The sequence below is a fragment of the Medicago truncatula genome, chromosome 1 (assembly GCF_003473485.1).
Source record: "Medicago truncatula cultivar Jemalong A17 chromosome 1, MtrunA17r5.0-ANR, whole genome shotgun sequence".
In the NCBI taxonomy this organism is placed as follows: domain Eukaryota; kingdom Viridiplantae; phylum Streptophyta; class Magnoliopsida; order Fabales; family Fabaceae; genus Medicago; species Medicago truncatula.
In genome coordinates, this window is record NC_053042.1 from 42411093 (window position 1) to 42432900 (window position 21808).

General features: G+C 34.4%; 5 protein-coding genes and 1 non-coding gene across 6 annotated transcripts; 3 read left to right on the forward strand and 3 right to left on the reverse strand.

The window, feature by feature from the left end:
- Positions 1-3497: 3497 nt before the first annotated feature.
- TRNAF-GAA (transfer RNA phenylalanine (anticodon GAA)) lies at positions 3498-3570 on the reverse strand. The gene has a single exon. It is a non-coding gene; the product is annotated as a tRNA-Phe (tRNA).
- A 67-nt stretch (positions 3571-3637) lies between these two features.
- On the forward strand, positions 3638-4767 carry LOC11443804 (autophagy-related protein 8i). Its single transcript, XM_003591283.4, has 5 exons — positions 3638-3799; positions 3889-3944; positions 4033-4085; positions 4182-4300; positions 4416-4767. Exons 1-5 carry the CDS (start codon positions 3760-3762, stop codon positions 4511-4513), a joined length of 366 nt encoding a protein of 121 aa, XP_003591331.1. The 5' UTR covers positions 3638-3759; the 3' UTR covers positions 4514-4767.
- Positions 4768-6482: 1715 nt separating this feature from the next.
- Positions 6483-8284, forward strand: LOC11413840 (peroxidase 5). The gene has a single exon (XM_024783317.2). It carries the CDS (start codon positions 7001-7003, stop codon positions 8000-8002), a length of 1002 nt encoding a protein of 333 aa, XP_024639085.1. The 5' UTR covers positions 6483-7000; the 3' UTR covers positions 8003-8284.
- A 97-nt stretch (positions 8285-8381) lies between these two features.
- LOC11415935 (uncharacterized) lies at positions 8382-10562 on the reverse strand. The gene is made up of 8 exons (XM_003591285.4): positions 10015-10562; positions 9891-9924; positions 9541-9741; positions 9352-9441; positions 9134-9199; positions 8923-9014; positions 8794-8841; positions 8382-8698 (listed from the first exon to the last, which is right to left on the reverse strand). Exons 1-8 carry the CDS (start codon positions 10353-10355, stop codon positions 8581-8583), a joined length of 990 nt encoding a protein of 329 aa, XP_003591333.2. The 5' UTR covers positions 10356-10562; the 3' UTR covers positions 8382-8580.
- A 3043-nt stretch (positions 10563-13605) lies between these two features.
- On the forward strand, positions 13606-18759 carry LOC11426607 (uncharacterized). Its single transcript, XM_024783332.2, has 7 exons — positions 13606-13995; positions 14354-14453; positions 15010-15105; positions 15197-15249; positions 16937-16985; positions 17429-17476; positions 18199-18759. Exons 1-7 carry the CDS (start codon positions 13754-13756, stop codon positions 18274-18276), a joined length of 666 nt encoding a protein of 221 aa, XP_024639100.1. The 5' UTR covers positions 13606-13753; the 3' UTR covers positions 18277-18759.
- Positions 18760-18859: 100 nt separating this feature from the next.
- Positions 18860-21808, reverse strand: LOC11417065 (probable protein phosphatase 2C 49). The gene is made up of 4 exons (XM_003591287.4): positions 21439-21808; positions 20346-20543; positions 20030-20265; positions 18860-19656 (listed from the first exon to the last, which is right to left on the reverse strand). Exons 1-4 carry the CDS (start codon positions 21598-21600, stop codon positions 19080-19082), a joined length of 1173 nt encoding a protein of 390 aa, XP_003591335.1. The 5' UTR covers positions 21601-21808; the 3' UTR covers positions 18860-19079.

A 21808-nucleotide genomic window follows, 5' to 3' on the forward strand; every position in this document is an offset into this window, starting at 1 on the left:
ACTTGTAGATATGATCAAAAGAAACAAATCCACAGAAGTGGAGGAAACAAACTATTGGATTTGAACGAAGGAAATATAAAAACTTCAATCAAATTCTTATTCTTATCACAACCACCATAAGCTAAATTTATGGGAAGTGATATTCTCAAATAAAAATAATAATTAATGATTGTACCTGATCAGAAGGTGACTGCTGGTGCTTTGAATGCGGTGGTTTGAGTGGTGGTAGAATGCGTCAGAATGCTTCTTGGAGCGGATGAGAGGTGTGTATCTGCAGACACCCCGACATTCAAGTAAGTAGAGATCATGGAATGTGGGTTTAGAGGAAGAGTGAGATTCTACCTTGGGGACTGCAGTGAGTCCCTTATATATAGAGGTGGAGGGCTGCAGAGCCGTTGTAATGGCACATTTGGCTCTGGTGGTTACGAAATCGTGGAAAGTGTAACTGCCAAACAATTTATTGCGGGAACGTGCAGAGAGACGTTGTGGTTCGTTTTAACCGATCTCGCTCGCTCCGTGGACCCCCCTCGCGGGGAAGGGGTATGTCGCAAGTAATGTCGCTAAACGTGATGTTTGAGCTTTGGATTGTATTGGGCCTAAGTAAATAGGTCAAAAGTCCTTTTGTCCGGTCCAGAAAGATTACTATTATTTTTATCATTATCAAGTATTCAAAATCAAATACTGCATTTTAAACACTACTAATATGTGAGTTCTATTTTATGTGGGACTCCCACACTCTATTTTTTCAATTCACACAACATTAGATCAAAGTATAATTACTTGATTTTTAATCTTCCAATTTATATTTATTACTCAACATCACATTAATGTTCCAAGAGTTAATATGGAGGATTGGAATTCCCTCATGAAGCTTCAAATCTTGCCCACAAAAACAAAAATTTATTAGGCTTAATTGCACTTTTGGACCCCTATCTTTTCAGAAGTTGCAGTTATGGACTCCTAACTAATTTAAATACAAAACAGCCCCCTATGTTTTGATTCTTTGGCAGTTTTGGACCTCCAGTCCATTGTTGACTCGGTCAACGCTGACGTGGCACCCTAAGTGAGGTGCCACATGTCAATTTTTTTTATTTTTTTTGCCTTGGGAGTCCAAAACTGCCAAAGAATCAAAACATAGGGGGCTGTTTTGTATTTAAATTAGTTAGGGGTCCATAACCGCAACTTTTGAAAAGATAGGGGTCCAAAAGTGCAATTAAGCCAACTTATTAAGCAAAGAAATCAACAAAATCATGAATATAATCAATGATTTATATGAGGAAGGATCACGTTTCTCAAATTTGGCCAAGGAAGGAAACTTTGCCTTAATTAGCAATACCGACGTTACTTGGTCTTCGAGGCCAGGCCAACCAAACCATAACCACCATATGCCACTCTCTGCCAGCGCCACCGCAAGCGTTTCAAACAGTAGAAGAGCTAACCTGAAGTTTTTTGAAGAGGATCTAACCTGAAGTTATATACATGTTCCGACCGTCCAGATGCGAATCATTGGATTTCGGAACAAGCTAAGGTTCATTGACTTTGAACTAATAAAACTTGATAGGTCATGTATGGATGCGTTCATAAACTGAATGACCAAGATTTAGGACGGGTTATTCTTAAAATTGTAAGTTTCGTTAATACCTTGAAATTAACAAAACTTTAATTACCTTTCTAAAATTGCATAATGTTAATCAATTTACTCCTCCGTCAGTTAACTGTTTACGGTTATGATCAAATACCCTCCTGAAATTTTGCACTTATATGTAAAATGCCCCATAAACTTAAAAATTTAGATTTTTTTTTCTTACCAAAAATCATACATTTAGTTTTTCCAGTAGTATATTGTACTTATTGTCATACAAATTCTATTCACAAGAAAATGAATGAATATATGCCAAAGAAATCATGGTTTTGTCATGTGAAGTTTTTTCATTCATATTTCATATTTATCAACAAATCTTGTTTCATCTTCCTTCTGCAGATATTAACATATGGACACACAATTATCAAAGATTTGTGTACTTTATGACTGCATACTTTAATATAATTATCAACTTGTGTAAAAAAAAATCTTCTATATATGTATATATTTAAAACACATGAGAGTAACATACCTTCCATAAAGATTTATATGACCAATAACTGCATAAACATACATTCCATACATATTTATATGATCAATAATTGTTAATTTGTTTGCTTTTAATATCTTGAGTCAAGGATAAAAAAATATAAATTTTCAAGTTTAAGGGGCATTTTGCACATAAGTGCAAAATTTCAGGGGGGTATTTGATCATAACCGTAAACAGTTAACAGAAAAATTTGACGGAGGGGGTAAATTGATTAACGTTATGCAATTTCAGGGGGGTAATTGAAGTTTTGTTAATTTCAGGAGGGTAATTGACGAAACCTACAATTTCAGGGGGGAAATTGACTAATTACTCTTTGTAAAATAGATGTGATGATCTCTTTTGTTAAAATTCAATTTGTTATAGGATCCTTGGTAATTTAAGTATAATACGAATCTTCACTGGCATACTTGTATTTCAATGATGATTATGTCACTTAGGCTTTGTTTGGTAGCACAAAAAAGCTAACTTATAGTTTGTTGGATTAGCTTATAAGCTCGTTAGATGAAAACGTGGCGTGTTTGGTAACAAGCTTTTTTCATGAGCTTATAGCTTTTTTTGAAAAGCTATTTCAAGTAGCTTTTTAACTTATAGCTGGTAGCTTTTTATATTTTCTTCTAACTTTAACCCTATTAATTTAAATTAATTATTTTTTAATTAAACAACTACCCATGTTCATCTTTATAACCGCCCCATTTTTTCCCTTAAAAAAAATGCCACGTTTTTTTTTAATGAGCACTATATATATATATATATATATCTGTGTGTGTGTGTGTGTGTGTGTGTGTGTATTTTTAAGAAAATGCTTTATATTTTGCTATAACTAACCTGCAGTGCACCACACAAAAAATAACTAGCCTATTTTTAACTAGTCTATTGTACGTTGTAAAATTTTATATTTTTTAGCTCACATTTTGTTTCCACCTTTCTCTTATTTTTGAGATTCATAAAGCAGAGATAAAAAAAATCAGTGAATTTTTTTTTAGGATTAAAGGTCAAATTTTTTTTATGGAGACTAGGACCAAAAGTTTGAATATTTATAGGGACCAAAAACATATTTAACTATAATTAAAAATATTAAAAAATAAATACATTACAAAAAATTGTGTGTGTCTATGTATATAAAAAAAAACATGTCCTTTTATGTAATTTTATACTTATCAGCCACTTCAACAACTAATTTTATCAAACACATTATTTTTAATAAGCAAACTTTTCAACTATAAGCTGCTAGCTTATAGCCTTAAATGATAATTAAATTGAAATGGAGAATACAGTGGTTAATTGCAAGTTTGAAAAGAAAAAAAACAAACAAGACTCAAAAATCCCGTCCAAAAAGGTTAAAATAATTTTCAAAAAAAATAATTATGCGGTGAGCGTGGATCGAACACGCGACCTTCAGATCTTCAGTCTGACGCTCTCCCAACTGAGCTATCCCCGCTTGTTGATAATTCCTTCACAAACAACAATATAACAAAACATAATATCCTTGTTGTCCTTATCCACATGAATCCTCATCACCTAAAATATATTTTGTCTTGACCAATGTTGTAGTAAAATTGTACGAAACTTAGAAGAAGTAAATTCACAACCAGAGCAACTCTTCTCTTGCCAGATCTTTAACACAACAATGGGAGGAGGTTCTTATTTCCAGAACGAGTTTACCTTTGGTACGTTCAAGTCTTCATTCCTTTTTAATAATTTATCTAATTCAATCATTAATTTTAAGTTTTTTTTTTTTTTTTTTTGGCGTGTGCAGAACAAAGGCTTGAAGAATCGCGTGATATTATTGCCAAATACCCCGATCGAATCCCCGTAAGTCCCATCAATCATTGATTTTCGTATTTACCCAATTTTATTTAGTTTTAGCTTTCAATTTTGAATAATTTTTCTTCTTCTTCAGGTGATTGTAGAAAAGTATACCAAATGCGATCTGCCTCATTTGGAGAAGAAAAAGTAAGACTATAAATCAAATTTGAGTTAGATAAATAAATGCATAAGTTGTAATTATAGTAACTTAGTAATTTTATATTTGTTATATTTTTGTGATAGATATCTTGTTCCAAGAGACTTGTCAGTTGGACATTTCATTCATATTTTGAGTTCTAGACTTAATTTACCAGCTGGAAAAGCTCTCTTTGTATTTGTCAAGAATACTTTACCTCAAACTGGTAATAAACTTGCATTATCCTAATCTTAAATCTATCTATCTATTTTTTTTTTTTTTTTTTTAATCTTTATTGTTTTTTCATGTTTTTGTGTTTCTTTTTGTTTTTGTTTTTGCAGCTAGTATGATGGACTCTGTTTATAGATCATTCAAGGATGAGGATGGATTTCTTTACCTGTATTATAGCACTGAGAAAACATTCGGATACTGTACATAATGTCAAACTATTCAATAAACTCTCTACACTTGTGAAGTACTACTACTACTACTACCTTCTTATATCAGAAACCTTGTAAATATTTGTTGTATTGTTGTATGGTTTCACCAATTATTGCATTCTTATTTATCTTTCAAATGCTATGTATAACATTGAACCATTTGGGCTATTATGGATTTGAGAATGCATGATGTATAGGAAACTGCTCTTACTTATAGTGTGCAAGATATAATTGCTATATCGTTATTGATTAATATAACAGGATCTGAGACTGAGTAGTTTTCATTTCCTTTACTGCATTTGTTTATTGATTATCATTCTGTCATGTATTCTTAGTCTCTTTTCACTTGTTCAACTGGGAAAACTCCAAACAAATGTCTGTCGTCTCTTATTTATACTCACAACTGGATACCATATGTCGGATTCGTCTAATTCACTCAAGCTATAGTCACCAAATACATCAACCATATAATTTATATGATAGAAGTGAAGTGGTTTGAATGCCTCATCTTTCATTCAAATGGTATTTCTGTGTTTTGAGCAATCTCACACATATGTTTTTCGCACATGTCGAATTTCATTAAATTTGAGAATACTTACTCACCTTCAACACAATCCTCCATTCCCTCTTTATTTCATGGCAAAACTAGCTTGTACCTTGTATTCTCATTAGGATGAATCATGTCATTTTTTAATCTCATCGCGACATGGTTGTGCAAGCTGTTAAATCGGTCATCATTACTATACGAGCTTATGAAACACATTACAGCCACCAATGTTTTTTATTACCTGGTTTTTGTTTTTTATTAGCTTGGTTTTTTTGTTAAGAGGGAAACAAATATGGCTGCCCAAAGTTTAGCTAGAACTTTCATATTAGAGAGTGTAGAGTCTAGTCTCAAGTTTTATCATTCTCCTCCTCCCTTGTATTCAACACCTCCTCCTTGATGAAATGAAATTATCTTATTTTACCTCAAGAGAATTAGACACAGTATTACCTTAAATAAAAAACATTACTTTATTTTTATCTAATTTTGCTGAGCATACGAATTAGTTTTTTCCTACGCTAAATTGATAATACAAAGAATATAACACTATTCCACGCTAATTATGTTTATTTTGTTATCTAGACCAAATTCTAACACTGAGAAAACCAAATTTTCAAGATGAGTGATATGAACACTCTTTCTAACCCACACTATCTTGAAATTCATGTGAGTACTATACTTTGGAAATTGGTCTCGCATAAAGTGGTCAGATTCACATGGATTTCACCCGACATGAGAGAGTGTTAGAAAGAGAGTGTTTATAGCATCTCTTAATTGAGTAATGATATTTGTACATCTATTTTGTGATAACTTTTAAGACAATATTATTTTTCCCTCTTCTTATTGGTCAAAAACAATATAGAAAAAAAAAAGAAAAAGATAGAGAGTAAACACAATAAGAGTATATGAGCGAGGGAGTTGTCCAAGAATTGTTCCAAAATAGTTGTCAATTATCAATGCTAATGAACAAGTATCTAGTTTAAGCCTCTGTTTGGTTTGGCTTTTGCAAAGCCAGAATCAATTCTGGAGCATTTCAAAAGCAATTCTGCAATATTTAACATGTTTGGTTTGGCTTTTCAAAATAGCTTTTATCCTCCAAAAGCAATTCTAGTTGAAGCTACAATTCCTAGCTTCTTACTTTCCTAGAATCAATTCTACACCCTCAATTCTATTAATTTCATCCCTGCCCTCATTAATTTAGTAATTTCTATTTATTTGTATTTAACTATGTCTATTTTGGTAATTATACATTCAAAAGTAATTTTGATCAAAACTATCCAAACAACAATCATTCTGTTTAATCAATTCTGCATTATTGCATCCAAACATAAATCAATTCTGTCAGAATCAATTCTGTCAAAATCAATTCTTTCAGAATCAATTCTGTCAGAATCAATTCTACACACCTCAGAACCAAACACACACTAAATTGCATTCTCCATTGATGTGGCCCTACATGATACGGACCTGCACACGGTATGATGACAACTATGTGCTTTAACACACAAAAGTCGGCATATTTGTTAAATATAAAAGCAGAACGACCTGGTAATCATAAGCCACTATGTTTCTTGTAAGAATTTTTGTGTGACGAAGTAGGTGTTTAGCAGCAAATATTCTATGTCCATCTAATTATAAGCATAGGCATAGCATCCAGACTGAGCAAGAAGAATTGTTCAAAAGTAGATTACTTCAAGTTTTGTTTAACATTGAAGGCTACAGCCAAACACGTTTTTGTTTCCAAAGTAAGACCTACTCTCACCTCCTCCCCTTCATATATTTTCCAACCTATATATATACTCATGAGGCATATATTCTTCACCTCAACCTTAATTAGTATCCAACAGCATATATACATACTTGCATACCATTCGCTTCCTTTTCTGTTCACACTACTAAACAGACTAATACTGAAAAATAGAGCATATCCTACAAATTAAAAATGGTTAGAATGCATTCAATACTCTCTATAGCTACCTTGGTTATAGTTATTCTCTCAGTTTCAACAACATTGGCATCATCGACATCTTTGAAGTATGGTTTCTACAAGACAACATGTTCATCCGTAGAGGCAATTGTTAGAAGAGCTGTAAACAAAGCTGTTTCACTCAACCCCGGCATCGCTGCTGGTTTGATTAGAATGCATTTTCATGATTGCTTTGTCAGAGGATGTGATGGTTCTGTTTTATTAGATTCCATACCAGGTATTCAATCTGAGAGAGACCATCCTGCAAACAATCCAAGTTTACGTGGCTTTGAAGTAATCAACGAAGCTAAGGCACAAATAGAGGCTGCATGTCCTAAAACGGTGTCCTGTGCAGACATTCTTGCTTTTGCAGCTCGAGACAGTGCTCGCAAAGTTAGTGGCGGCAGAATAGACTACTCAGTACCATCAGGACGCAGAGATGGTCGAGTGTCTATCTTCGACGAAGTCACACAAAATTTACCACCACCAACTTTCAGTGCGGAGCAACTTATCGATAATTTTGATAGAAAAGGTTTGTCAGTAGATGAAATGGTTACACTTTCTGGTGCTCATTCTATTGGTGTCTCACATTGTTCTTCATTCTCAAAACGATTATACTCTTTCAATTTAACTTTTCCTCAAGATCCTTCTATGGACCCTAACTTTGCTAGGTTGTTAAAATCTAAGTGTCCACCACCACAGTCACAGAGCATAAACCCAACTGTGGTGCTTGATGGTAGCACGCCTAATGATTTGGACAACATGTACTATAAGAGGTTGAAGAATAATCGTGGTTTATTAACTTCGGATCAAACATTGCTTAATAGTGGCTTAACTAGGAGAATGGTGTTAAAAAATGCTAGACATGCTGCAATCTGGAATGTGAAGTTTGCCAAAGCCATGGTGCATATGGGTTCCTTAGATGTGCTGACAGGTTCTGAAGGTGAGATTAGGGAGCGTTGTAGCGTTGTTAATTAATTATAATTAACTGCAGCACCTTCTTGATCTTCAGATAATTTGTTCATAGATTCAAAGGTAGCTTTCTTTCTTTTTTCATCAATTCTTTGATACTTTTATTGTTTTGTTTAGAATCATTCTTTATTTGTGTGTTACCGCTTATACTCTTCATCAATTCAAGGGTATATGTGCAATCCAGTGTAATAGAACATGAAATAGTGAATTACTCTTCGAATTATATATGTTGGATTGGATCATTTCAATATTTACTGCCTATAGATTTGGTTCTTATTTGGTGACTAATTATTCGGCAGACCTCTTCAAATTGTATGCAGTAGAACTAGTCTGATTGCAAGAACATTTTTACAGGAAATACTTGTATGAACTATGAACCCGAACATTATGAGAACAAGCCATTTATAGTTTTTTACTATTTCAGATGCTGACAATGGTTTTAAATTGCTGGCAGCAACCTCATTATAACAGTTTTTCATGTCTATCAAAAGACATCACAACCGCAATTGCAACCACATGTAACTGCAATATAGAAGTTCACAGCTTAACCTCAATTACAGTTTAATATTATAGCGATAACCGAATTAGTATGACCTCACAAATGCACGAGGGAAGAATCTGTGAAGAATATTGATTTTGGTTTTCACTATCAATGAATAGATGCCGTAGCAAGGTATGTGAACTAGCGCCATGCAGATATACCTATAGACAAGATACATTAGTGAGAATAACAAGTATTTGGTATAGAAAGAAAAATGGAGAAGACATGGCATTTGTATGTTAATAGTATATCTTACCATAAGGGAGCCCATGGAATATTAAGCTCAAGAAATGGGTATGGCCACCTGTTAGAGGAAGAAAGCTTTAGCTGCTGCTGATGATACAAAGAAGGTAAAAATACAGTTACATTTAAATTTACATCTTACCATGTGGAACCACATGCGTGGATAACCCATTGGAAAATAACGTAGGAGCAGCTCCAGAGCACAAAATATGCTATTCTAAACCACGGAAAAGGCTGAAAAAAGAACACATATACATACAACAAATTGAAACCATTAATTACATGTGCCTCAGTGTTCTATAAAATTGGTGCTTAGTTTTATGCTCTACTTCTCTAGTGAGTGTGTTACTTACAAGATTGTTCAGCATAGTATCCAAAAGAAGGAAAATGGCGTTCAAGGTATGCATGCAACCCATCAACTGTAATCAAGTACATACCAACAACAATCAATGATACTTCCAAGTTCCAAAGATCAATTATCAATCTATCATACAAATATTTGTTGAATTTCATTCATATTATTATGTAAATTACTAAGAATATGTGATATATATAGAAGAAGTGCACATACCATGTTTAGCTTAAAACGAGAAATGGATAAAAATGGGACAATAACGCACCAAAAGACAATATCTGTTAATATGATAGACCCTGCACTGGTCTGCCAAATGCAGAATATCAGTTTCAACTGGATTAGAATATTGGTGACAAATTAGAAAACAAATATTCATCATAATTAATGTTCTTGAAGAAACTTAACCTGAAATGTAATTTGCATGAGGTAACCCCAGAATCCTGCTGTTTGTTCAAACTCCTCTTCAGCATAGCGGCTTTGAAACGTGAAGATGGAACCTTTAGTTTCCAAATCCCTTCTCAGAAACTCTGTCATTTCCCCATTTTGAAGCGGAGGAGGTTTGTTCAAAACCTTCCAACATCCGTATGCAGATACCGTTGTCCCCAACTGCATTCCAAAAACAATACAAGCGCGTACATGGTAATACAACCAGTCACATGGTTAGTAAATCGTAATTCATTTTGGTTCCTGAGTGTTGTAGGGAATTATGTTACTATGAATACAACTAATGTGAAAGCATTGAGATGATCACTCACCGCAAAGTATATCATTACTAATGTGAAAGTCCATCTGCATAAAAATAAAGGCAACATGTTCATATGGTCAAAGAACAAGAATCATGAAAGCGCCAAGGAACAATTGGAAGTAAAGAGGACTTACTCTGTATAGTAGTAAAAAATACTTGCATCGTACTCATGAATATCCAAGTATAATAGCATGGCTAAGCTGACAAAGGAAAACAAACGCGTAGTTAACAGCACAAGAGGGTGCACTCCTCGCCAACAGCTGGTCCATAGCTGGGAGGTGCTCACATGACCTATGGCCACTCTATTGTCCGACGAAGGTGAATTAGCCACCAGAAGGCTCTCGACAAAGATGTTAGAATCGCTTTGAGAGGTCGAGGACCCTTCGTTTGTCCACAGAACCCATAAGGCACCTAGGATGGACACTCCAACAATTGCAAAACACACAAAGTCGTACCATTCTACCACCAATGCCATGGATGTATTCACTTCTGCTAGGTAAGGCAGCTTTGTTGTTTTTGGTGCATATTGTTTTAATTGGTAAACTAAAGATTGAGAATGCTAAAAGGGAGAAGCTGGCTCTAGAAATTGTTTTGGTGTGTATGGGAGGATACAGAAGGAAGGTATACTAAGGGGGAATGATAGTTTTGGGTTGAGTTTGACTGTCAGGTTTGGGATTATTTAGTTCAACTTTGAATATAAGTTATACCTACTAACTACTGATTAGTAAGAGGATGAAAAATCAACATCAACGAGGATACAATGCAAGAGATGAAATTGTATAAGGGAAACTTAGATTTACTTCAATGATAATAGCCAAAGTTTATACAACAACAATGATAGATATGTCATTATCTCTATATCTCTTTCTTCATACAGACACCCTTTATTCCCATACACCCTTGTACACCCCATGCATTAGGAAGAGAGAAGAGGAGAGAAAAGAAAAAGTGTGCTTGTGCGGGGTCCACGTGACTACGTGTCAGATTTTTGTGTGGATGTTAAAAGGTGTATTGCCACCTAAGGGTGTCTATGTATCATTACTCTTCTTCATATCACATGATTAAGAGATAGTTTGGCTGTGCCACAGGAGTAAATTACTCAAATGCCCTTCGGTAGTTAACTGCCGAAGAAAACCTCGGTGGTTAACTTCCGAAATCCAATTTAATCCATCGGCACTTAAGTGCCGAGGAAATTATACATTCATTTTCTTCGATGCTTCTTCTTCTAAAAGTGTTGTGCATGTACAGTACAATTCATTTGTTTCTCTGAAGTTCCATCATTTATTTATTTTGCTTTTCTAGATCCAGTGGTTTAAAGGTTCTTTGCATTATATAGTACCGTTTCTCACTCACTTTCTTCTTATTGGAAGTTATAGTTCTATCTCTCATTTGTTGTTCTTCATTCTTCTCTTTCTACTTCTACTTATGTGCCTTTTTACATAGAAAAACAACAGTGAGATTGTTGAGATAATAATGGATGAAGATTAATTAGAGAAACGAAGATGAACATAGATTAAAGAAATTGGGTGTGAGAGGGAAGTTCTTGATATGAATTTAGAAAGAAATATTGAGAAAAATAAAATGAAATGCATCTCATAAAGGATGAATCGAGTGAGAACAGGGGATTATGATGTAATTGAGTATTTGTTAGTGGTTGTGTATGCTCTGCAAAGGAAGAATGAATTTTGCGAGAAGAAGTACCCAAATTGCCACATATGCAGCACTTTTAGAAGAAGAAGCATCGAAGAAAATGAAGGTATAATTTCCTCGGCACTTAAGTGGCGATGGATTAAATTGAATTTCGGCAGTTAACTGCCGTCGGTTGCCTAAAAACTTCGGCAGTTTACTATCGAAAGGCATTTGAGTAATTTACTCGTGTGGCACAGCCAAACTATATGTGGGAACAACAATTCTCCATGGATATCATATCTATCACATCAAGCTCTTTATTTATTTTCTCTTAAAGGGGTATAACAATATTGAATATCCATTAAATATTTTCCTTTACCTATGTAGACGTATATGAAAGTTATACAAAACACAATAGGGGTGTTTAAAAAATAATTTGAAATGGACGGTTAAACCAAACTGCATGAAAAATAAATAGTTTGTAAATTGAACTAGTTTGATTTGTGAACTATCAATGTGGTTTGGTTTAACGATTCAATTTTTAGTTGTTTAAAATAGTTATAATATTTAATTTGGTTATATTTTTGATTTTTTTTTCAACCGTACTAATTATCGGTTAATAATAGTAATATGGTACAATTCTTCAGAAAAAAGTAGTAATTTGTACAATCAAAAAAATCATTTCATATTTTGTAAAAGTAGTTATTCTAAACCAAACAATGAACCATCCTAATTGAGATGGTGCTTGATAGAATCTAAAACTATCACTAACAAAACAATAAGAAAAATTAAATAACCTAAAAGATTTATTAGCTATTAATAAGGTTCTAATTTATATTATTTCTCTTCTTCTCATATATGGGTTTGTTATTATTTTTTTCTTTTTTCTTATATATGGGTTTTTATGTTAATATTTTTTATCACCAAAGTTTGAACTCTCATCATCTTTTAAAAAAAAAGATAATCGTAAATTTGTACATTGAAGAACGATGATTTCAAGATGATAATTATTTTGCGAAATGGCACATGATTTTTCATTTAGCAAGTTGGTTTGGGGGCATAGTTCACCTTGTAGGTGGCATTTAGCATGCACAATTGATAAATTTGTGCATCATACATAAGTTCTTTTGGACCATTAGATTAAATGAAGAACACCTTTTTATCATGGTCTCTCAGCATCAGATTTCACTAACTCTCTCTACCTCCTCTCTTTCCTCCACCACTACCACCACCCAATCTGCCCCTCCACGACAATCACCCCGTCTTTCACCCTCCTCCCACATCACCACCGCCATGCAAAAACTCGAACCCATCATCAGCTCCCTCCCTCCCTCATTTGTTACCATCTCCTCTTCCACCCTTTCTAATTTTTATCTCCTTATTTTTAGCTTCTCGTCCTTGGTACCGTGGTTTATTTTCAACAAGAAAGATATTCGGCGTGGGTGATTTCAAATTGAAGCAGTTAATTTTTGCTTCGTTTTCTTCCATGGAAGTAAGCAGTGTTCATGGATTTACAATTTCTAGATTTTAAATATATGTGAAGTGATTTATGATGCTGTTGAATTGTAGTACCTACCATCACCATGTGTCCAATCACGACTTGATGATTTTTCAACTAAAGACAACAAATTTTTATCCTTTTTGAAAGAGATGCACATATCCAACTTGAACAAATGATACCCAGATGAAGATATTTATTAATTTGAGCTATCAAGGAACAAGACACTTTTGGGGGTAACAAGAAACTTAAAACAACATGAATTGTGAATTGAGAGTGTGGTACACAATTAGCCCAACGACCTGGTGGGGACAGAAACGTGAATTGAGGGAAGTTTGTTGCTGTGACTGTGAGTAGAGAAAAAGGAAGAGGCTGAGAGAGAAAGGGAGGGAGATATGATGTTGACAGACCATGATAAAAATGTGTTCTTCATTCAATCCAATGGTCCAAAAAAAACTTGTGCATGATGCACAAATTTATCAATTGTGCATGCTAAATGCCACCTAGTTTGTATATTAATTATTAAATTTTAGCGAAATGTTTGACCAAAAAAAATTAGGGAAATGAAATGAAAGAATTTGAGTGGGCACGGATCCACCACCAAGTGCACACGTGGAATATTACTCTTACTCCAAAATAATTTTTGTGATTCACAAATTTCATTCATAAGACATCGCGGAAAAGAGACCCAGTAGCAACAGTAGTCCGCAGGGATAGGAGAACTGTAAACTCTGAAACTTGAGACCATGTCTTCAACTGCAACCGCAACCGCAACCGTCGTCATAGGCCCTTTTTCAACAACTTCATCTTCGAATCGCAATGCTAGAACCACATTTGCCGCCAATTTTACTTCTAGAAGCTTCCCCTCAACTTCACTCTCTTCCAATCGCTTCTTCTTCAGACTCCCTCACACTTCTTTTTCTAAGCGATCCCCAACTTTCCGTCGATTCAAGCGATTTTCCCCTGTCATGGAGTGGCAGGATTGCACGTAACTTACTCCTTTTCACTTCTTAATCACTAATCACTTTTTTCTATGTATGTATATTTATCATTAATCATGTTATATTATAGTACTGCTAAATTGAAATTTAAAACCTGTTGATTAGTATCGGTGTATGAATAACAGATTGAATTCATTTAACATTTGTTATAGATATAGCTTATACATAATTGTTTATGTTATATGCGCTTAATTAAGTTGTTTATCCAAATGTGATGCTATAAGCACTTATATCATGGTTTTAATGTTGTATATTTCTCAATATATGAGTCAGTTTTTAGCACTTTTGTTTGGTTTCGTCATGCTTATCCAACCACAGTGAAAAAGAGAATGTTGCTAACTGCAGGGTTAAGATGGAGGTTGATGTGCCGATTTCTGTAGCATATGCTTGTTATTCTGATCGTGAAGCCATCCCGGAATGGATGCCCTTTATTTCCACTGTTAAGGTGTGCTTGCTCTCCTTCTAACCCTAATTAATTACAAGGCTAATATCACAATCACTATTGTTGGTTTTTATGAAAGAATTGAAACTCTTTACCTTATGGAATCATAGCATGTGAAATGCAACCTTGACTCTTTTCCTGTCAGACTAGATTAAACTGTGTTGATGAGGATATTTCACTTCAAATTAGACAATATTGAATTGTGCATGATATTTTTTATAACACGATGAATCACAAAAAATATAGCTTCTGCTTGTTTCTCTTTGCTAAATCATACTCCCTCCTGTCACATTTATAAGCAAAAAACAACTTTTTAGATTCATTGAATACCAAATACATTAGTTATTCAATCAATCTAAAAAGTTGTTTTTTGCTTTTAAATGTGACCGGAGGGAGTATATTTAGCCTGTTCGTTTGAAGTTTATGGTCTTTATGTTTTGAATTTTAGCTGCTTTCAACTGTTTAAATTATCATAAACATGCAATCTTCGTACAAATATCATAAAATGTAATCAGTAATAAATTTTGATTTTATGCAAAACGTTGGATCCATTTTGCAGATATTGCCAGACAAACCTGACCTGTCGCAATGGTCCTTGAAGTATAAAGCATTTGGTCAAAATATTGAGTTCTCTTGGCTTGCTCGTAATATGCAGGAAAAGATTGCCTACCTGATACTTTTGCTTCTTTTAAAAAATTCTCTTTACAATTAGTATTTTGTATTCATGTTTTATTGCCTTCTTGCAGCCCACTCCAAATCAGAAAATCCATTGGCGATCTCTGGATGGTCTTCCCAACAGGTAACTGACAAGGACATTTTCTGATAAGTTAATATCTTGTGCTTGATTTCCTTTTCTGTGGAAATTTCGGTTGTCCAACATTAGGAAACATTTGATTTGACATGTAACTAAGACTGAGAAGAAATATCCCTATACATATTTCATCATTAATTGTCATTGTAGTATTATATTAACCTGCCCAAGCATTACTGTAGTTTATCTTGTGCTAAAAGAAATTACCTTAAAATACTTGATGATGTGCTCAACAACCAAGTGATCTGCTAAATTAAAACAATCGAAATCTCTTGCCATTAACCTTTGTTTGGTAAACAAAAAGAGGTTAGCAAGAGAAGAGAGTGGAATTAAGTTGATTAACTATATTAACTTCGGTATGAATGTGTGATACATTCATAGTATTATTATCATACGTCCCCTTCTTTATTTTGTTTCATTTCCCAAACATACCATTAGGTTACACTTGATAATGCTTAATTAGCTGAATTTACTTCATGAAGTAGAACTTGTGCCATTTCTCTTGAATGAGTAATGAAAAAGAAGGAAGGGTGATTTCCTTCCTTACACTGGTTCCCAGAGTAAAAAAAACGGCTGAATGTTTAGTTTTTGTTTACTAATTCAGCATTGTAGGTCACTTACAATAAGGTATTCTGATATATGTTTGATAATGTATGTGCTAGGAATTTAACATTGTAGTCCTTGACAAGTTCTTATAGCAATATTTTGCTGGTAAGGAATACCAATATCCAGCTTTTATGTGGTGGGTTTTAAGTGTGGGTGGTTAAGTCCCAAATTGCCTATAAATGGATAAAATGTTGGCCATATAAGTGAGGTGACCTATATACCTAATGCCTTAAGGTATTGGGTGGAGATGCGGCATCTCCCTCTCTTGTAGTCCTGGAGCATTTGGGCCTGTTGTTTCTCCCGTGACCCCTGGACTCCCCAACATTATGCCCTAGGAATAAACATTTTGAGCTTTCTAGTCGTAGAGTCTGACATGATATGAGTAGGTTTCTCTGCTATAAATACCGTAGATCTCTTGTTTTAAGGGAGTAGAAGGTCTTTAACCTTATAGCAGTGAAATGTTCTAATTAGTAATCAAGGTTGCATAATGCTGTGTCAAGAAGTATGTTATTAGTAGGTTTCTACTCGTAGAGTCTGACATTACATGAGTAGATTTCTATGCTATAAATACTGCAGACTCTTGTTTTAAGGGAGTAGAAGGTCTTTAACCTTATAGCAGTGAAATGTTCTAATTAGTAATCAAGGTTGCATTATGGCTGTGTCAAGAAGTATGTTATGTTTTTGCTTTGATATTAGGTAAAACTTATGATTGTGTTTTCTTTGTGCTTGGACTAGCAATCTGTTAGCTGATTCACACAATGTTTGCAAAATACAATGCTTCAATCATGGTTATAGAATTCGTAGCTTATCTTGTTTAAGCCATCCAGTGGCTAGAAAACACATTTCGGTTAAAGCATGTTTAGCACTAGTTTTTGTCTAATCTTGTCATTAAAACATAATCTAATGCTGCGTCTGACGTAGACACCATGTTCCCTGTTTGCATTAAAAGGCTTATAATTGTCTGATTTCTCAGACTTTTAAAACATAATCTAATGTTGCGTCTGACGTAGACACCATGTTCCCTGTTTGCATTAAAAGACTTCTAATTGTCTGATTTCTCATGTGGCAGAGGTGCTGTGCGATTCTATCCAAAAGGTCCTTCTTCATGCCTTGTAGAAGTAAGGCATTTTATACAATTTTTACAAATTTCACCTATTTTGTTTTACATTGATGATAACAACTCAATCTTTCTTGTACAACTTTGTCGACTTACTTTGATCCCATATTTAGGGGGGAAAATTGGGTAATCAATACCAATTGTAAGTTTCTCATTCTAGTATTTATCAAACTAGCTGCAAGTTCCTATTGGGCCATCTAATTGCCTGTCCCTATCAGGCCAGTGCATGACTAGGTGGCACACCACATGTATGCACACTAAGGAATAACTCTTTCTATCAATCGCATCAACGGTTTTTCCCACGCTTTTAACTTCTAACATGAAATTAGGAAAACTTAAAAGTAATAACAGATAGTGTTTTCTCCATTTTCTCCTTCCCTGTCCCCATTCAGCTTTTAGTCAAGCACTAACTAGTAACTATTGCATTTTTGTCCTTTATTACAGCTGACAGTCTCATATGAGGTTCCTCAACTTTTAGCTCCAGTGGCATCGGTAAGTACTCTGGGCTTTATAAAAATGTGAAGTTTTTTTATAACTTTAGGTTGACAAAAACCGTGAAAGAACACCCAATTTTTCATTATTTGGGGACGGATAAAATGTAAGAAAAGTGGAAGATGCTTTCCTAGTTTATTTGTTTGGGTTCTTGCTCTTCTAAAGTGAACAACTCAGTTTAGGATCAAGAGTAAAGTGAGCAATATCAATAGTTAATAGTTAATAAACAAATTAATACTCCCTTCGTCCCTTTTTTAAAGATTAGTTTACAAGAATCACAGTATTAAGAAAAGTTGAAGTAATAAATTTGTCACAAATGTATGTTTTGTCAAATTGTCATTTGTGTATAGATACATTTAATGTTAACTTTTCATATCTCAAAATTATATTGATAGTATTAATAAGGGGTATTTTTAAAAAAGAGTGATAAATACATCTAGAAATTTGTAGGAGTATTTAGGAACAAAACTTTTTTTGTAAATGATCTAATAATTAGAGAGGGAGGGAGTAGTTTAAATTATATACACATGCATAATAAATCATAGTTGTTAAAATATCAAGCTTTGGTTTTTTCACTTTACTAACTACTCAATTTAAAGGAGTCAAATCCATTCGTTAATCTCACTTTTCACCAGTTATAATGGACTCTTATATGTGTATGTTGTCACTCTTGATTGAGCTTTAACAAAGTATTTTCCTCCTCTCTATGGTATAATCTGCAGGCACTGCAACCATTTCTTGAAGGTTTACTTAAACGTGGTTTGGAAAGATTTGCCACTTTCGCAAAAAGCTACAAATGATTGTCGTGATTTTTAGGACTATATTTTTGAAAATGAACATACATGATTATTTTTGTCCAAACACTGATTGAATTTCATAAAGATTTGGGTACGGTAATGCCAGTGTTGGTTAGGTGGATAGTGTTATCCCATTTTTAAGTGTTAATTCCTCACGGCTCTTATGGAAATCATGGTCATGACGCAAAGCAAACACATCAACATAAAGCAGAAGATATGTTAAACCCGGAATCCCAACCTTGTGGCACTGCTGAAAATACAGATAAGCTATCAGTATAAGCTACCCTTCAAGACGTTGGAGTATTTCTATGTAGTATTTACGTACTTAGTAATGTATTTACTTGCATACATTTTTAGTTTTAGATCCTACCTTTGTCAAACCATCTCAGGACTGAGAAGCTCCTATAAGACATGTGCCCATACTAGCTGTATTGTATAATTTGTACATGTATTTCTATACAATAATGAGGAGAACCTTTTTTATTAGTACCCTTACCCTTATATAATGCAGTGGCCGTAAGATAATGAATGGGATATAAACTAATACATTATTCCAAACAATTTTTTTTATTGATACACAAGAATGTGAAATAAATGTCGTGTCATAGTGGAAAAAAATTGACTAGTACAAAATAATAATGTAAAAATATTACATATCTACACCACCATCCTCTAACCCTGGGATATGTACATCAACAGACAACGTGAAAAAATGATGGCTGCTTTTTCCTACGCCTAAACCTGAAGCAGTCAAAAACAGCTTATGTAACCTCCACAACACTTTATTAGATGAATTGTATGTACATTCAGTTGCTAGCATTGCCTTCCAACAAGCTTCTCAAGCTACAAAGAGCCTCTGCAGAGAGGCTACAGCATCTCAATTTCCGTTGGGGAGGTGGTGATGGCTCTGACTCCCCATGGTCAAGGGAGGAGAGGCATATGATGATCACTGTAAGATTGTCAAATGTGTTGAGCCGTAATGCCTCCATAACTAAATCCCTGGCGCACTTCTCTGGGTCATCGTGCCTCCTCAAACCTTTACGAACAAGGCTAACAGCATGCTGACTTGTCATCACATCCCAGATGCCGTCGCATCCTATGATGAGGAATTCGTCATCCTCTGTTAGAACCACTTGGCGGAACTCAGGATCTGCAATCAAAGGTGAGGGAGTACCCCTAGGTAACTTCATGTCCCAGTCCCCTAGTGCTCTCGTAACTGATAAAACGCCATTAAGATAACCATCCTCTACGTAGCCACCCAATTCTTCAACTCGCCTCCGCTCTGATGGATAAATAGGCCTATGATCTTGAGACATGTCAATGGCCTCTCCTTTACGACTGAGAACTGCTCGGCAGTCACCGGCATTTGCCACCATTAGAAGCCTGAAAGAAGCATATTAGAAGTCAGTTAAACAAACAAAGGGAGGCCATCTCCTCTCCATAGCTAATACAACAACCAGAGTTTTTTTTTATTCTTCTACCTAGAGGGATTGGCTACCTAGATCATACAGTGTCGTACATAATATCGAATCACGAACCATATCTAATGAAACATGTTTAATGTAATGAAACATGTTCAGTGAGATGAAATTCATTAAACTCAAATGTTTTTAAATTGTTTGAGATATAGTTATCCTTATCCGCTTTCGACCTCTAATAGTAACCATACATTAGAGCTATTACAAATATACAAAAGAAATAAACATTAGGTAGTGGACTAAAAAGAAAAACCAAGAATCTAAATGGATGGACCTACCTTCCAAATATCAAAGCAGTAAGAGCTGTGGTCCCTGATGAAGTGTTCACATTGCTATCATCAGCCAAAGCTGAGTCTGCCAAAAGAAAAGCCTTTCTGAGGGAATTCTCTACCTCTTGTAAAAATACATTATCAACTTCAGATATCTGAGGGAAATTGACATCCTCAAAGAAGAATTTTAGAACGTTTTTTCTTATATAAGCAGCAGCTTCAGGTCCTCCGTGACCATCAAACACCTGATACATTTGCCAAAGCTCAATTAGATTTACAATGAGATTAAACAAAATCATGCAACCTGGGTGAAAAAGCTCATTACCCCATAAAAGGCACTTGGTTTAGGAAAATTGTATAGTGATCCCAGATGAGATGACAAATCATCTATCCTTATATGTTCATCTTCCATGTATCTACGCGGCCCAATGTCGGCAAAACTACCGGAACGGATGCTGGGGACAAATTGCAGAACCGCAGAGTCAAGAGCAGCTTCCGAGATTTTATCTGTAGTCCTGACATCCTACACCAGAATAATTAAACGCAAATGAGAAAATGAGAATCATAATGTATCAAAAGACTAGATGCAATATTTAGTGTAACTTGAGACTAGACTAGTCTAGATACACAGAAGAAGAAAAAAATGCTTCAAATTACCACATGAGAAATGAGAAAAAAAATATGCTGCAATTTATACAATTAACACACACGGTTCTTAATTAAATACTAATAATGGCTATCCCTAAGTTCTTCAGTCACATTGAAGAGAAGTTAGTTTTCTAGGCATGGATCATTTAATACTAATAATGGCTACAAATATTTGTTGACTGCAGATAACCTCAACAATGAAGGTTATAAACTACCAATCAAATTACAATCACAATTTTGAAAATCAAGTGTTAAATTACTAATATCTTCATGGAGGACTTGATCAACAACATATACTTGCTAGCAGATATGTCATCCATCTAGGTATCAACTACTTTAAGATCCATCACACACATATCAAACCTCACAAAGAAACTCAATTTCAACCGGATAGAGAGAGATTCTCTTGTTCTAAAAAAAAAATTGGATCATCACAAATAAATTGGACTAAACTATATATAAGTCCAATTTCTTAAGCTAAATGAAAATCTAACTAAATTATCAAAATTCAGGTATCTCCTTCTAAGATCAATCAAATTCAATAATTCAACCTATAAACAGATTAGTGATCCAAAAGTTTCCAAATTTGTTTTTCTTTCTATTTATGTTAGAACCTCGATCCCAAAATAGAAGTCAAAGAATTCACATCACATGATGAAACATCACAAACGAAGAGAAAGAACGAAACCCATCAAACCCAATTAGCATCTACATCATCCAACAACACAAAATCAGAAGAAATTCTCAAAAGGGTATCTGAAAAAACTAACTTCTTTTGTAGTAAGTAACTCAGCAGAAACTGATTCAGAAACACGAACTCGATCAAAATTCGAATCTACATCACCGATCTCGTGATTATTGCTTCCTTTATTCGGAAAATACTTCACATCCACGCTTTGTTGACACACAACAACCTCTGCTTCAGCCACCATTTTTTTCTCTACTTTTTCTTCAAATAATTCTTCAGAAAATCGATTCAAATTTCAACGTTTAACAGAGCTGAATTATATCAGAAAATATTCGATTTTAACGATTTTTTGTTTTGCTTTGTTATTGTGATATTTTCTTTCTGTTGAAGTTTTCTTGCGAATTTTCTCGCAGTTTCTATTTCGATAGAAAATAATGAATGATCAATAGTTT

Bases quoted from the DNA above. Each gene is read 5' to 3' on its own strand.
- LOC11443804 (XM_003591283.4), top strand. From the start codon at position 3,760: ATGGGAGGAGGTTCTTATTTCCAGAACGAGTTTACCTTTG. The intron at 3,945-4,032 runs GTAAGTCCCATC...CTTCTTCTTCAG, and splicing joins AATACCCCGATCGAATCCCC to GTGATTGTAGAAAAGTATAC. The intron at 4,301-4,415 runs GTAATAAACTTG...TTGTTTTTGCAG, and splicing joins GAATACTTTACCTCAAACTG to CTAGTATGATGGACTCTGTT.
- LOC11413840 (XM_024783317.2), top strand. From the start codon at position 7,001: ATGGTTAGAATGCATTCAATACTCTCTATAGCTACCTTGGTTATAGTT.
- LOC11415935 (XM_003591285.4), bottom strand. From the start codon at position 10,355: ATGGCATTGGTGGTAGAATGGTACGACTTTGTGTGTTTTGCAATTGTT. The intron at 9,015-9,133 runs GTAAGTAACACA...TTCTTTTTTCAG, and splicing joins ATACTATGCTGAACAATCTT to CCTTTTCCGTGGTTTAGAAT. The intron at 8,699-8,793 runs GTAAGATATACT...TCTTGTCTATAG, and splicing joins ATTCCATGGGCTCCCTTATG to GTATATCTGCATGGCGCTAG.
- LOC11426607 (XM_024783332.2), top strand. From the start codon at position 13,754: ATGTCTTCAACTGCAACCGCAACCGCAACCGTCGTCATAGGCCCTTTT. The intron at 16,986-17,428 runs GTAAGGCATTTT...CCTTTATTACAG, and splicing joins CTTCTTCATGCCTTGTAGAA to CTGACAGTCTCATATGAGGT. The intron at 17,477-18,198 runs GTAAGTACTCTG...TATAATCTGCAG, and splicing joins TTTTAGCTCCAGTGGCATCG to GCACTGCAACCATTTCTTGA.
- LOC11417065 (XM_003591287.4), bottom strand. From the start codon at position 21,600: ATGGTGGCTGAAGCAGAGGTTGTTGTGTGTCAACAAAGCGTGGATGTG. The intron at 20,544-21,438 runs GTTAGTTTTTTC...ATTCTGGTGTAG, and splicing joins AGTTACTTACTACAAAAGAA to GATGTCAGGACTACAGATAA. The intron at 19,657-20,029 runs GTAGGTCCATCC...TGCTTCTTTCAG, and splicing joins ACTGCTTTGATATTTGGAAG to GCTTCTAATGGTGGCAAATG.